This window comes from Pinus tabuliformis, chromosome X (assembly GCF_031772625.1).
Source record: "Pinus tabuliformis cultivar Carrire ecotype Pingquan chromosome X, CPIR1, whole genome shotgun sequence".
In the NCBI taxonomy this organism is placed as follows: domain Eukaryota; kingdom Viridiplantae; phylum Streptophyta; class Pinopsida; order Pinales; family Pinaceae; genus Pinus; species Pinus tabuliformis.
In genome coordinates, this window is record NC_142308.1 from 488,578,777 (window position 1) to 488,593,689 (window position 14,913).

At 42.8% G+C, this 14,913-nt stretch overlaps 1 protein-coding gene across 2 annotated transcripts in view; it reads left to right on the forward strand.

Annotated features, from left to right (window-relative positions):
- LOC149140800 (DNA (cytosine-5)-methyltransferase CMT3-like) overlaps nucleotides 1–14,913 on the forward strand; it is a 362,012-nt gene that overhangs the window by 283,595 nt on the left and 63,504 nt on the right. For both annotated transcript variants that reach the window (XM_089447880.1, XM_089447881.1), the window contains 3 exons: nucleotides 13,428–13,546; nucleotides 13,642–13,743; nucleotides 14,057–14,100. In XM_089447880.1, the coding sequence (XP_089304006.1) occupies nucleotides 13,428–13,546; nucleotides 13,642–13,743; nucleotides 14,057–14,100 (265 nt within the window). The remainder of the gene's footprint in view (nucleotides 1–13,427; nucleotides 13,547–13,641; nucleotides 13,744–14,056; nucleotides 14,101–14,913) is intronic.

Here is a 14,913-nt window from a genome sequence, read left to right on the forward strand (position 1 = left end):
AAAATCAACACTCCCTCCTAGCGAGGAATGTGCTCTAGTAATGCAACCTGCTAAAGCATCACTCTAATTCTAAAACATCTCCCTTTGTGTTGTTGATGTCTAACATCACTGCCCACCAACTACTACACAAATACTGCATTTATACTGCTGTTGACCTTGCCATTAGTAACACTGCATCTGCACTGCAACTCCCTCTCAAATTCTGCATCCTATTGCTGCTGGTACTGCCACTGCCAACACTGCATCTACACTGCAACCTTATCCAACTACTTCTGCTACTGCATCAACAACGGAAAAGCATCCAAAATTACTAAACATGTGTTCAACATGATGCATCTGTTGCTGGAGTTCTGACTGCTGCTAGTCTTTGCATTGACCCTTTGAAGCCTTTGCACTGTTGTTGATTGTGCTCTGTGCGAACTGCACTACTGCCAACTCTAGCTCTGCACTATTCAGTCTCTGGCGCTCCTAGCCACTGCAAATGTCATTCCAACACTCCTCTGTACCAACTGATGCTAGTCCATCCTGCTACTTCTGATCTGGGCTTCCGTAGCAAGGTATTGATCCAAGAGGTGGATTCCTCAAGGATCCTGCCCATCTGCAGATTTTTCGAACTACAGTTCTATATCAGCCTATCTCCAGGCAATCATGGCAAACTCCTCCTCCTCGATCTGTGCGGATGCAACCTTCGGATCATTCTTCTTATCCTTGTCCTTCTTCTTGAGAGGGCACTGTGTGTTGATTTGGGGTAGCATCGGATGTGATCTAGCCATGAAAATTGGTGGAGAGGCTAAAGCACATGAGATCTCCAAGACCTAGAAATGGTTTGGGCAGATTCTACTTGCTAAAGGAGGTATTAAAATAATTAATATTTTTAATGGAGTTCCTAAGTCTAACTTAGGAAAAATTAAATATTAATGGGTATTAATATAAAACTGGGTTAGAAGGTTCCAAATGACATGGATCAAGCCAAATCTAATCTTAGCCATTGATTAGAGATGTAATCTCGACCATTGAAGGACCAACAGGAAAAGTATAAGAGGAGGCTTGAGGGTCAGTTGGAGAACACACCAGAGTGATGAGTGATTCGATTTACTAGAGCGGGGTTGCTAAGTAAAGTCAAATCAGTGATCAACAGCGAGGGGCAGTGAATACTGGACAAAGAGGCAGAGATAGTGCCGAGAGACCAGTGTAGAGGCAGGCGCAGAAGCTAGAGTAGGCCACGCACAGCCTAGTAGAGACAGCGTAGAGGCCAGAGGGCCTGCTCTTGCCTCATCCATGCAGAGGGCAGCAGGAGTGACGTAGAGGGTCCCAGAGGCTGCGCAGTGCCTCAGAGGGTTGATGCAGAGGGGCCTGAGGCTGATGCAGAGGCCAGGAGGGATGACGCAGTGCTTCAGTGGTGCTGGAGAGGGTTTCGTGGGGCAGGTTTTTTGAATACCTGCTTCGGAATAGAGAGGTATTACTGTTGGTTATTTTTCTCTGTGGGTGAGCCAGTTTGGCGCCCAGTTGTACTCAAGGATATACTGCATAATAATATAACCCTCAGAATTGCTATACCGGTTTTCCCACATTGGGTTTTTCCAGGGACGAGTTGTCCAAAAATAACGGTGTAACTTGTGTGTTTTCTATTTCTTTCAGCTATTTATTTGTAGATGGTTGAGACTGTATTGTGTTTATTTCGTTATTTATATGTTTAAATAACTTGTTTGTAATTAACAAGTAGGAGAAATAAACCAGAAGAATACAGATAAAATTTCTAACTATTAGACTTAGAAATTTCAACACTGTGTAGCGTAGTGACCAAGTTCACCACACCGGAAGCACTTGATCTTCAAAACATCTTTCTTCTTCTTCCACTGCTCATGCTACCCCTTAGATGCGAGGGCTGCATTCTCATCCTCCTCCTTGGGTTTTGTCCCATTGCTACTGCTGCTACTATCAAGCTTGCACTTGACTAATTCTCTCCTCATCTCTTCTTGTTGAAGAGCGGCCCACATCCCTTCCCAATCTGGCAATCTCTCTCTTGAGAAAATTCCTTAAACCGGACTACTGCAACAAATGATGATATTTCTCCAACTTATTAGATTTACATGAACCAGTTATATGCAGTTTCCTATGGCAAACATCGAAATACATACACTACAGCCTACACCATTTAAAATAATATGCTGAAACAAGAAACAAAACAATAGAGAAAGATACAACACAAATGACAATTCTTTTTGGACAAACGTCCCCAGAAAAACCCAATGCGGGAAAACCGGTGCAACAGATCTGAGGGTTTTTTATTATTAAGCAGAAGTTCTTTCTGAATACAATCTTTGGATGCCTTGCTGGCAATCCAGTACAAAGAATATCACTCGGTGGAAGAAATTAGTGTGGTTACCTCACTCTACACTACAAGTCCCTGCTAATCCGGCAGCTAAAACAATGAGTTCCCCGACTACTTCTACCCTGCCCCTACGTGGGCCTGGATCAGCCTCTAAGGCACTGCATCGCTTTTGCTGGGAATTGATTTTCTCTCTGGAGTTGATTCCATCCCTCCCGACTCAGAACGTCCAGCCCCCCAACAAATTCGGACCTCTGCATGGAAGGCTTTTGCGCTGTTTTGTGTGGTCCCTACGTGAGCCCTTTTGGGCTCTGCGTCACCCTCTTTGGCCTCTGCACTACCTCCTCTGTGTGTCTCTCTCCCTCTCTGCTGAGTATTCTTGGCTCCGGAGAAGGTCCTCCAGCCAAAACTCCCTTTGCCCCTCTCTGCGTGATAACTACAAATCACTGCGCTGCCTCTACCTTCAGCAATTTGATCTGACTGATCAACTCTCTGTGTCTTCCAAATGGCGCTCAAGCCTCCTTAAATAATCTCCTCATTGACATTCAACGATTGAGATTAGAAGCTAATCAATGGCTAAGATCATTTCTCCTTGATCCTCGTCTTCTTCTAGAAGTTACACCCACAGTTAGATTAATACCCATTAATTATTTTAAATTCCTAAGTTTAGACCTAGGGTCCCATTAAAAATTAATTATTTTAATAAAACTGTCTTCGGGTGGAATTTCTGAAAATGCTTTCCGGGTTCTTTGGAATACATGTGCCCAAGCCTCCCTGCAAAAATTTGAGACTTAGAGAACATCTGATGCTACTAGAAATCAACACTCCCTCTTAGCGAGGAATGTGCTCTAGCAATGCCTCCCATTGAAGCAACACCCTAACTTCATAGCATCGTCCTCTGCGTTGCTGATGTCTGACATGCTGTCCACCACCTATGCGCAAATGCTGCATCTGTACTGCGGCTGACCCTGCCACTGTCGACATTGCATTCGTACTGCAAATCCCTTTGAATTTCTGCATTCGTGTTGCTACTGGCACTACCACTGCCAACTGCCTCTGCACTACAAACTGTTGCTCGCAGCTGCTATTGTATCAACAACGGAAAAACATCCCAAATTACTGAACTCGTGTTCAATATGATGCGTCTCGATGTTGGAGTCTGACTGCTGCTAGTCTTTGCACTAACCCTCTGAAACCTCTGCTCTGTGCCATCTGCACTGTTGCCAACTCTGCTCTGCTCTCCTCGGTCTCTAGTGCTACTAGCCTCTGCAACCGTCACTCTGGCACTCCTATGCACCAACTCTCACTGGTCCATCCTACTACTATTGATTTGGGCTCCCATAGCAAGGAATTGATCCGAGAGGTGGGCTCCTCAAGGATCCTGCCCATCTGTAGCTCTTTCAAACTACAACTCTAAATCAGCCCACCTCCCTCCTGGAGGTATCTTGGTTGTCATGGCAAACTCCTCCTCCTCAATCTTCGCGGGTGCAACCTTCAGATCGTGCTTCTCATCTTTGTCCTTCTTCTAGAGAGGACATTATGTTGCGTAGTGACCCATTTCACCACACTTGAAGCATTTGATCTTTGAGATGTTCTGTTTCCACCTCTGCTGCTCCTGCTACCCCTTGGATGCAAGGGTTGTATTCTCTTCATCCTTCTTGGGCTTCGACCCACTGCGTCTTCTTCCATCAAGCTTGCACTTGACCAAGTCTCTCCTCAACCCCTCTTGCTTAAGAGCTGCCCACATCTCATCCCAATTTGTCAAAGTCACCCTGCCCAGGATACTTTGGACAAATACTTGCTAATCTTCAGAAACAAAATTTATGGACAGTATTACCAACTCAAACCCTTGAGGTGTAAACCCCACAGTTGCTAACTCATCCCGGGTCTCTTGAATCTTCGTGAATAACAGATCTATGCGCTCCCCCTTTTGCATCTGTGCAGATCTCAGTTTTTGCTCTAGGTACATCTTCCGCTGCTCAGAAGATTATTGATATAGCGTTGCCAAGGCATCCCACATCTCCTTCGTAGTCCCTCTGCTAGCAACGTGACAAACCATGTGATCTTTTACTGCATCTAGGATAATACTCTTGGCCTTTGCCATTTCTGCTCGGTACTTCTTCAACAGATATGGATCTGCAGGCACAACCACCACATTGTCGACATAGGTCTTGAGAGAATGCTCATCTAGAAGGAATGACATCCTTGTCTTCCAGATAACGTAGTTGGATGTCCCATCCAACCTGTGCTGATCTCTCAGCCCACTAGTTGCCATTTCTACCACGAAAATGTCGAACTGTTCCTCTCTGCTTCTTACTGCTACCACTTAGTCAATAAGAAAACAGATTTCTTGGTGGGAAGTCTACTGAGGAAAAATTCCCTCACTGTGCTTCTCCTCTCTCTTCTAACCTCTTTCAGCCCAACAATCTGCCTACTGAAAAAATGCATCCCACCAGCTCTTCCTCACACTGAGGATAAGTGCTGCTCCCTCTGCCATGACAAGATTTCGATCTGGAATCCCTTCCTCTCTGTTGACTCACTCAGAGAAAGATTGCCTCGAAAATTTAGCCCTCATGCCCTGGACTATGCAAAACATCTAGGGATTCGAATCGCTGCCTCCTGTAGCTATTGCGATCTCCTTTTCTGCTCAACACTATGTTTTTTGGCACTGTTCTTCTTGTCTCACCTACACTGCTTCGATACCATGTGAAAATTCCTTAAATCAGAATCGCTACTACAACAACTAATGATATTTCTTCTACTTGTTGATTTACATGAACAAGTTATTTGCAGTGTCCTACGACAAACATTGAAATACATACACTATAGCCTACACCATTTAAAATAATATGCCGAAACAAGAAACTGAACAATAGAGAAAGATATGACACAAATGACACAGTTGTTTTTGGACAAAGTCCCCGGAAAAACCCAATGCGGGAAAACCGGTGCAACAGATTTGAGGGTTTTTTTATTATTAAGCAAAAGTTCTTTTTGAATACAATCTCTGGATGCCTTGCTGGCAATCCAGGACAAAGAATATCACTCAATCAAAGAAATTAGTTAGGTTACCTCACTCTACATTGCAAGTCTCGGCTTATCCGACAGCTAAACCAATGAGTTCCCCGGCTACTTCTGTGCTGCCCCTGCGTCAACCTCTAAGCCACCGCATCACCTCTGCTGGGAATCATTTTTCTCTTTGGAGCTAATTCCAACCCTCTCGACTCAGAACGTCTAGCTCCCCAACAAATTTAGACCTCTGCGTGGAAGGCTTCTACGCTGCTCTGCGTGGGCCCTTCCTAGCTCTGTGTCACCCTCAATGGCCTCTGCGCTGCCTCCTCTGTGTGTCTCTCTATATCTCCTTTGAGTATTCTCGCTACAGAGAAGATCCTTCAGCCAAAACTCCCTCTGCCCCTCTTTGCGTGATCACTACAAATCACTGCGTTGCCTCTAGCTTTAGTGATTCAGCGATTCGATCGACTGATCAAATCTTTGTGTGTCTTCCAAATGACCCTTAAGCCTCCTTAAATAATCTCCTTGTTGACATTCAACGACCCAGATTAGAAGCTAATTAATGGCTAATATCATTTCAACTAGATCCTCGTCTTCTTCTAGAAGTTACACCCACAATTAAATTAATACCCATCAATTAGTTATGCAAAAATTTAGAAGGAGTTGCAGTACGAATGCAGCGTTGACAATGGTATGGCCAACAACAGTACAGATGCAGCATTTACGCAGTGGTTGATGGTGTTGAAGTTCTAAGTCTAACAGTTAGAAACCCTCCATGTACTTTCTGATTTATTCCTTCCTACTTGTTCTGATTAATTAACAAGTTATTTACCATGTAAACATTGAAATTAAACACAAGTACATGCTCAACACATTACAGATCATCAACTGAAGGAAACAGAAACAAGCACACAAATGACACCATTATTTTTGGACTAATGTCGCCAGAAAAACTCAATGCGGGAAAACTGGTGCAGCTATCTGAGGGTTTGATTTATTAAGTAGTTTCAAAATACAATCTGGGTGCCAAATCTGGCTCACCCAACAGAGAAAAATCTCGGCAGTAGTACCTCTCCTTTGAAGACAGATGCTTTCGTTGAAACCCCAGATAAACACGCTGGCAACGCCTCTGCTCCAATCTGCCCCACGAAAAACCCCAACATCAGCCTCTAGGGACTGCGTCAGCTTTCCCGGCAGTCTGGCTTCTGCCCTCTGCGTCAGCTTTCCCGGTTGTTGCACTGATCCTCCCGGCACTATCTCTACCTCTCTGCTTCTGTATTCACTGCCCCTCAGCTGCAACTCCATATCACTCTCTCAACTTTCTCAGCAAACCTAGCCCTAGAAAGTCGAAATCTTGATCTCTTGGTGTGTTCTCCAAGTGACCCGCAAGCCTCTTATACTTTTCTCGTTGACAAATCAACGGCCGAGATTAAGTCCCTAATCGACGGCTAAGATTAGATCTAGCTTGATCCATGTCTTTTGGACCATTCTAACACAGTTTTATATTAATTCACATTAATATTTTAATTTCCCTAAGTTTAGACTTAGGGACTCCATTAAAAATATTAGTTATTTTAATATTTCCCTAATTGTTTAGAATCTGCAATTAATATTTTAATTTCCCTAAGTTTAGACTTAGGGACTCCATTAAAAATATTGGTTATTTTAATATTTCCCTAACTGTTTAGAATCTGCCCAAACCCTTTCTGGGTATTGGAGATCTCATGTGCCCTAACCTCTCCACCAAATTTCGTGGCTAGAGCACATCCGATGCTACCCCAAATCAACACTCCCTCTTAGCGAGGACTGTGCTCTAGCAATACTCCTTACTGAGTATCACCTTGATCATCTAGCATCGGTCCTTGTGCTAATGCTAGGCCTGCTGCCCATCATCCTCTGCACTGTTGCATCCTGTACTGCTGCCCATAGCTCTGCCATTGCCATTGCTGCATCTGTACGACAACTCCCTCTGCATCCGTGCTACTGCCCATGGCCCTGCCATTGCCACTGTTGCGTCTGCACTGCATCTCCTCTCATCATGTTGCATCGTGCTGCCCATAGCACTACCACTGCTAACTGTTGCACTGCAACTCAGTTATTGAGAAGTAACTGATCTCCCAACTCTGACCTCTCTGTCAGGCTAGAGTACTCCTGATGCTGAAGCTCTCTCTGCCGCTGACAAGTGCTCCCTCTCTGACCTCTGTGCTGCTGCAACAACTCCCTTCATCTCGCACCGTTGCACACCTCTCTGTGCCATCCTGCACTGTTGCAACACTCCCGTGCCTCTCGCATTGTTGCAGCCTACTGGCCTCGCGCTGTCCTGGGAATTCTACACTATAGCTCTCTCTGCCACTTCATCCACATCCGTCTCTACCCACATCCACCAGTCCTGCTACTCCTCTTCAGGGCGCCCGTAGCAAGGTATAATCCAAGAGGCTGGGTACCTCGAGGATCCTGCCCCTCATTGCCTGTAGTTCTCCTGACTACAACTCGATGTCTCCCCACTTCCGCTCAAGTGGCGTGTGTGCACTCATGGCACAGTCATCGTTTGTCTCCACTTCCTTCTCTTCGCTTGCTGGCGCTGCCTTGGTCTTGGAGGTCTCTCCCTTGTTCTTCTTCCTTAGACACTGGGTCGCATAATGACCCAACTCCCCACAGTGGAAGCATTTGATCTTGGAGAGGTTCTTCTTCCGCTTTTCTTGCTTACCCTCAGATGCTAGGGCAGCATCCACCTCCTCCTCCTCCTTGATTCTAATCCCCTTGTTGTTGCTTCCCATCTTGGTCACCCTCTTGATCTCTTCTTGGTGAAGAGCCGCCCACATTTCCTCGCAATTTGGAAGGGTCGCCTTGCCTAGTATGCTCCGGACGAACACCTCCCAGTCTTCTAAGACTGCATTCAGGGTTGTTTTCATCATCAACTCTGGATCTGGTGTGGCCCCTATGGAAGTGATCTTATCTCAGATCTCCTTCAATCGATCGAGGAAGGTGTCGATCTGTTCTCCCTTCTGCCTCTGGTATGACCGCAGCTGATTTTCTAGGAGCATCTTCCTCTGCACGAAAATATGCTGATACAACTTGGTCAGGGCCTCCCACATCTCTTGTGCCGTATTCTTCTTGGCAATATGTGGTACTATATGATCCTTGACCCCGTAAAAAATGATACTCTTGGCTCTCGCCATTGCTTCCTCATACCTGTCATTGTCAACTTGGTCAACTGGGACTGCTATCGTCTTCAAGGCGAAGTGCTTGACACGATTTCTGTGAAGTATAGATAAGATTTTGTCCTTCCAGACTATGAAGTTTGAGGCTCCATCCAGTATGTTCTAGTCTCTTACTCCATGTAGTGCCATTCTGTTACTCTTCTACATCCCTCCTGGAAGTTCTCGATGTGACTCCCTCTGAGCCTCGATTTCCCTCCTGGAAATCCTTCTGCTGATGTTGAGATGCCCCCTACTTTGATCGTTTGTGCAACTGCACCACTGATCCAGATTTCTCGGCTAGAAACCCTTGGTAGCAACTCCCTCCTCCTTGGCCTTGCCTTGTTAGATACTGTTCTGACAAGAATACCCCACCAGCTCCACTCTGCAACTTATCCACAACCTCATAAACCCCAACAACTTGAAGGTGAGATCTCCTAGGCTCTGCGCAATCCTAGCATCGACAAACTAGCTCCCTAAGCCAACTGCGTCAGCCCTCCTGGCCTCTGCATGGCTCTGGGTGAGCCTGTCTTTACCTCCCTCAGCGTCTACGGAGCCTCTTCTTGGCCCAAACTTGATGACGCAGAGACTGCGTCAACCCTTCCTTGCTGTTTTGCTGCTAGGAACAACTTCTGTCACTCGGGACAACTGTTTTCTACTGCTGCTGCTCTGCTCGGCTGATGTCCTCAGTTCTCCTGTGATCTGCAACCATGCTCTGATACCATGTTGAAATTTCTAAGTCTAACAGTTAGAAACCCCCCATGTACTTTCTAATTTATTCCTTCGTACTTGTTTTGATTAATTAACAACTTATCTACCATGTAAACACTGAAAATAAACACAAGTACATGCTTAACACATTACAGATCATCAACTGAAAGAAACAGAAACAAGCACACAAATGACACCGTTATTTTTGGACTAATGTACTCGGAAAAACCCAATGTGGGAAAACTGGTGCAGCTATCTGAGGGTTTGATTTATTAAGCAGTTTCATAATACAATATGGGTGCCAAATCCGGCTCACCCAACAGAGAAAAATATCGGCAGTAGTACCTCTCCTTCGAAGACAGATGCTCCGGCTGAAACCCCAGATAAACACTTCGGCAAATCCTTAGCTCCAATCTGCCCCACGAAAAACCCCACCGTCAGCCTCTAGGGACTGTGTCAGCCTCTTCTGCCCTCTGCGTCAGCTTTCTCGGCAGTTCCGGCCATTCCTGGCAGTTCCAGCTTCTGCCCTCTGCGTCAGCGTTCTCGGTAGTTCTGGCAGTTCCCGATAGTTTCGGCTTTTGCCCTCTGCGTTAGCTTTCCTGGCTGTTTCGACAGTTCCCGGTAGTTTCAGTTGTTCTCAACAGTTCCAGCTTCTGCCCTCTGCGTCAGCTTTACCGGCTGCTGCACTGATCCTCTCGGGACTATCTCTGCCTCTCTGCTTCTATATTCACTTCCCCTCAGCTGCAACTCCATATCACTCTCTCAACTTTTTCAGCAAACCCAACCCTAGAAAGTCAAAATCTTGATCTCTTGGTGTGTTCTCCAAGTGACCCTCAAGCCTCCTCTTATACTTTTCTCGTTGACAAATCAACGGCCGAGATTAAGTCACTAATCGATGGTTAAGATTAGATCTGGCTTGATCCATGTCTTTTGGACCATATTAACATAGTTTTATATTAATTTCACATTAATATTTTAATTTCCCTAAGTCTCCATTAAAAATATTAGTTATTTTAATATTTCCCTAACTGTTTAGAATCTGCCCAAACCCTTTCCGGGTATTGGAGATCTCATGTGCCCTAACCTCTCCACCAAATTTCGTGGCTAGAGCACATCCGATGCTACCCCAAATCAACAGATGGACAACATGTCAAACATCGACAACACATAGGATGATATTATGAAGTCAAAGTGATGCTTCAGTGGGAGGCATTGCTAAAGCACATTCCTCGCTAAGGAGTGTTGATTTCTAGTAGCATCAGATGTGTTCTAAGTCTCAAATTTTGCAGGGAGGCTTGGGCACATGTATTCCAAAGAACCCAGAAAGCGTTTTGGGAATTCCACTCAGAGACAATTTTATTAAAATAATCAATTATTTTTAATGGGACCTAAAGTCTAAAATTAGGAAAATAAAAATAATTAATGGGTATTAATCTAATTGTGGGTGTGACTTCTAGAAGAAGACGAGGATCAAGAAGAAATGATCTTAGCCATTGATTAGCTTTTAATTTAGGTCGTTGAATGTCAACGAGGAGATTATTTAAGGAGGCTTGAGGGTCATTTGGAAAACACATAAAGAGTTGACCAGTTAAATCGAATTGCTGAAGCTAGTGGCAATGCAGTGATTTGTAGTGATCAAGCAGTGAGGGGCAGAGGGAGTTTTGTCTAGAGGATCTTCTCCGGAGCCAAGAATACTCAACAGAGAGGCAGAGAGACACACAGAGGAGGTAGCGCAGAGGGTGACGTAGAGCCAGGAAGGGCTCACGCAGGCCCCAGGCAGAGCAATGCAGAGGCCTCCAGCGCAAAAGTCTGAGTTTGCTAAGGAGGCTGATGTTTCTGAGCCAGGAGGGCTAGAAAAGGCTTTTGAAGGCAGATTGATTCTCAGTTGAGCTGGCGTAGGGGCAACGCAAAAGTAGCCGGGGAACTCCTAGTTCTGCTGCCAGATGATCTGAGATTTGCGATGTAGAGTGGGGTAATCTCACCAGCTTCTTCTGCTAATGGATTTTCTCTGTAACTGGATTGCCGGGAAAACATCCAGTAGTTGTATTCAGAAATACTTCAGCTTAATAATAAAGACCCTCAGATCTGCTGCACCGGTTTTCCCACATTGGGTTTTTCTAGGGATGTTTGTCCAAAAACAACTGTCATTTGTGTGTATCTTTCTCTATTGTTCAGTTTCTTGTTTCAAATTTCGGCATATTATTTAAATGGTGTAGGCTGCAGTGTATGTATTTTGATGTTTGTTGTAGGAAACTGCAAATAACTTGTTCATGTAAATCTAACAAGTAGAAGAAATATCATCAGTGTTGCTATAGGAATTCCCGGGTTTAAGAAATTTTCACAATTTTGACTGATTTAGCCACATAATGGCTTGTCCCTTACTGCCTCTGCGTAGGCTCAGGGTCACAGCTTCTAGGGACAGCGTCACCCCTTCTACTCATTGATTTGCCTCTGAGACCCCGATTTTGCCCTCCTGATCTCACAGCCCGGCTTTCGGCTTCAGAAATTGGCCTCTCCAGCAAAAATACGGATCTCCTCAAGGCTCTGCGTTGCCTCTGCGTTAGTCTACACTACCCAACGTAGCCTTTGCGCTGCCTCTCCCAGATGTCTCTTTGCCTCCTCTGCTGAGTATTCCCGGATCAGGAGAAATATCCAACCAGAGCTATCCCTGCCCCTCACTGCAAGAAATCACTTTAAATTTCTCTTCGGCAACAGTTGTTCTCTTCAGAAATTCGATCTCTGATTTCCACTCAATATATTTTCCAAATGCCCATCAAGCCTCTTCTTATAATCCTTCTGTTGAGAACCAACGACCCAAATTAGATTCTAGTCAATGACTCATATCATATTGGCTTGATCCTCGTCTTCTTCTGGAAGTTTCACCCATAGTTAGATTAATACCTTATAATTATTTTAATTCCCTAACTTTAGATTTAGGCGTTCATTTAAAATAATTAATTATTTTAATAAAACTATCTCCAGGTGGAATTTCCCAAAACAATTTTTGGGTATTGTGGAATACATGTGTCCAAGCCTCCCCTCAAATTTGAGTGCATCCGATGCTACCAGAAATCAACACCCAAAACATCCACTGTCCCAAAGCCATCCACTATCCATCCACCGTCTGAACATCACAATTTTCTATTTTTATAATATGGTTTCCTTGCTCTCTGACGGTCACCTACCATCCAAAATGGTTTTTTAATGAATTTTTTTTAGAGGCAGTCACACCTTTTATATTTATATAACGATATTTGTGACTTAATGGGATTTGAATGAGTAGGTTCACCCACTTTTAAAAGAAATGGTTTTGTTTAAAAGGGTTTATTCAATAGGTTTATTTAAGAGGGTTATAATTTATTGAAATGTTTATGTCATGCTTCGTTTTGAACATATATATTTAGTTCCTTTTAATTTATATATATATATATATATATATATATAGATATATATATTTAATTTTAATTCCTTTTTATTTTATATAATTTTTTGTATTTACTTTTTTATTTTGAATAATATATTAGTTATATATAATGATGGTGGTATACATATCAAATACCCCACTTAAGACATTCATTATATTTTGGTGATTTAGTTAGGGATTTACTTAGTACTTCAATAATTGATTCATTACACTATACTGGGACATTTTTCATAATTAGTTAGTATGTATACTAGTGCAGTGCATGCGATGCATTGCATATGTAGATATCATATATCATATGCATGCTAATATTCCTATACTCCCTGTAATTCGAGATGCCTCATTACATATGATTATTGGGCATTTGGCTAGTTCCATGCCAGCATATGCTTGGTTCTAATCCCCCTGCGTTATGTACACTAGTGTATGCTTATGGCTTTAATAGGGATGCCATCCATAAATGCATGGAAACATCTCTTGAAATTCCCTGGAGGTTATCCTTCAAAAAGAAAATTGTACAAGTTCTGGATTTTCTATATTTCCAAGTGTTTGCTTCAGCTGAGTCGTTATAACATTATTGTTTTTCTCAACAATGTCTCAAATATTATATTATTCAATTCTTTGGAAAATATTAGTTACCATAATATTTATGCCACTATCAGAAAATATTAGAAAGTATCATGAAAATGTAATTGGTCTGTATTATGTTATATTTGAGAATTTATGTTATTGACTGAAAATACATTGTGTGAAGCCTTGGAAGGGAAAAATTGTGTGGAAAACAAGAAGCTAAAAAAGCGTCTTTTTGACCATAAACCTTTGGAGTTGAATGAAGATGACCTTGAACGCAGCTGTAAAATCCCAAAAAGAAAGGTAGCTTTCCTTTTTTACTTTTATCCTTACGATGGCCTTAGTTTGACTGCATCTTTGTGGGATTGTTGACTGTTGATGGATTTAATTATATGCAGGGAGCAAACTTTAGGGACCTTGAAGGTGTGATTGTTCGTCCTGATAATACTGTGGAGCTGGATGTAGATAACAGAGTTATGCTTGCTTCAGGAAAACCCTTGGTAAGTTTTAATTTTCCAATATGTTCCAAGTTTCCAACATTGAACATAACATTCTTAGAAGTGTTTTGAAAGGAATTTAAGAACCAAAAGGAGTATGGAAGAGAATCAACATCTCAATGCACCATTGCTGGGATGGTGCAGCTATTTTGTCTCTTTCTTTGGTGATTGTGATTTCATGCGAATAAAAAAGCCTATTGAAGCTTATTTCTATATTTAGCTTGCAAATATCCATTTAGGTATTGTGATTACAACTGAAGCATACGTGGACAAGGCACAGTTCTGTCTAATTTTGTATATGTTTGTTGTTTACCAGGTTCCTGACTATGCAATTAATTTTGTCCATGGACGATCACTCAGGTTAGTGATTCTTTTATTTGTAATTATTGAACTTCCAATATTGGCACAAGTTTGCAGTTCATTCTACTGAATACAATACATTCTTTTCTTTAACTAGTGCAATCGTTCAATAATATTGAACTTTAATCAAATTGTGACCTTGGCGTAATGGACATAAATGATGACATTTAGTTTGAAGCATCAACTATAGACCCTTTATTTTATCAATCTATTTTTGCTAAATTGGTTGCTTATTTTTTGTGATGATTAAATTTTAGGCTAACAACTATAGCTACTTGCAAGAGACTTGGGGCATGAGGAAAAGGAGAAAGTGATTATGAACATAAACTAGATTATGTGCCATGCTTTCAGGTAGTTCTTTTACTTCTTGGATGTATGTTATCGTCAGGGGAACTACTAGGGGAAATATGAGGGTCAGCTTTTGGAGTTGCCAGCAGAGAATCCATGTTGTCATTTATAATCTATTCTCTCTAAAGTTTAATGAAGTTTTTTTCTAGATAACGAGGAGGTTGACTAAAATCCTCCCCGACAACGGTGCTAAAGCTGTTTCCTGAAAATCTAGTAGGCCTTCTGAGAGGCTTCATATGGAAAAGGTTAGACCTTGTTGCAACAATGAGGTGGATTGCCATTGTCACCATAGTGATCCTCCTTTTGCTCTTTAGTGTAATTGCACAAGGGAGGCTTCTTGGTGATCACCTAAAGGATATTCTAAGTTAGATGGCCCAAGATGATGTAAATGAAAGGCTAAGTAAAGATACTTCTTCAATGGGCGAAGGCACAATTCTATTGTGTAGGAGAAACATATCTTATAAT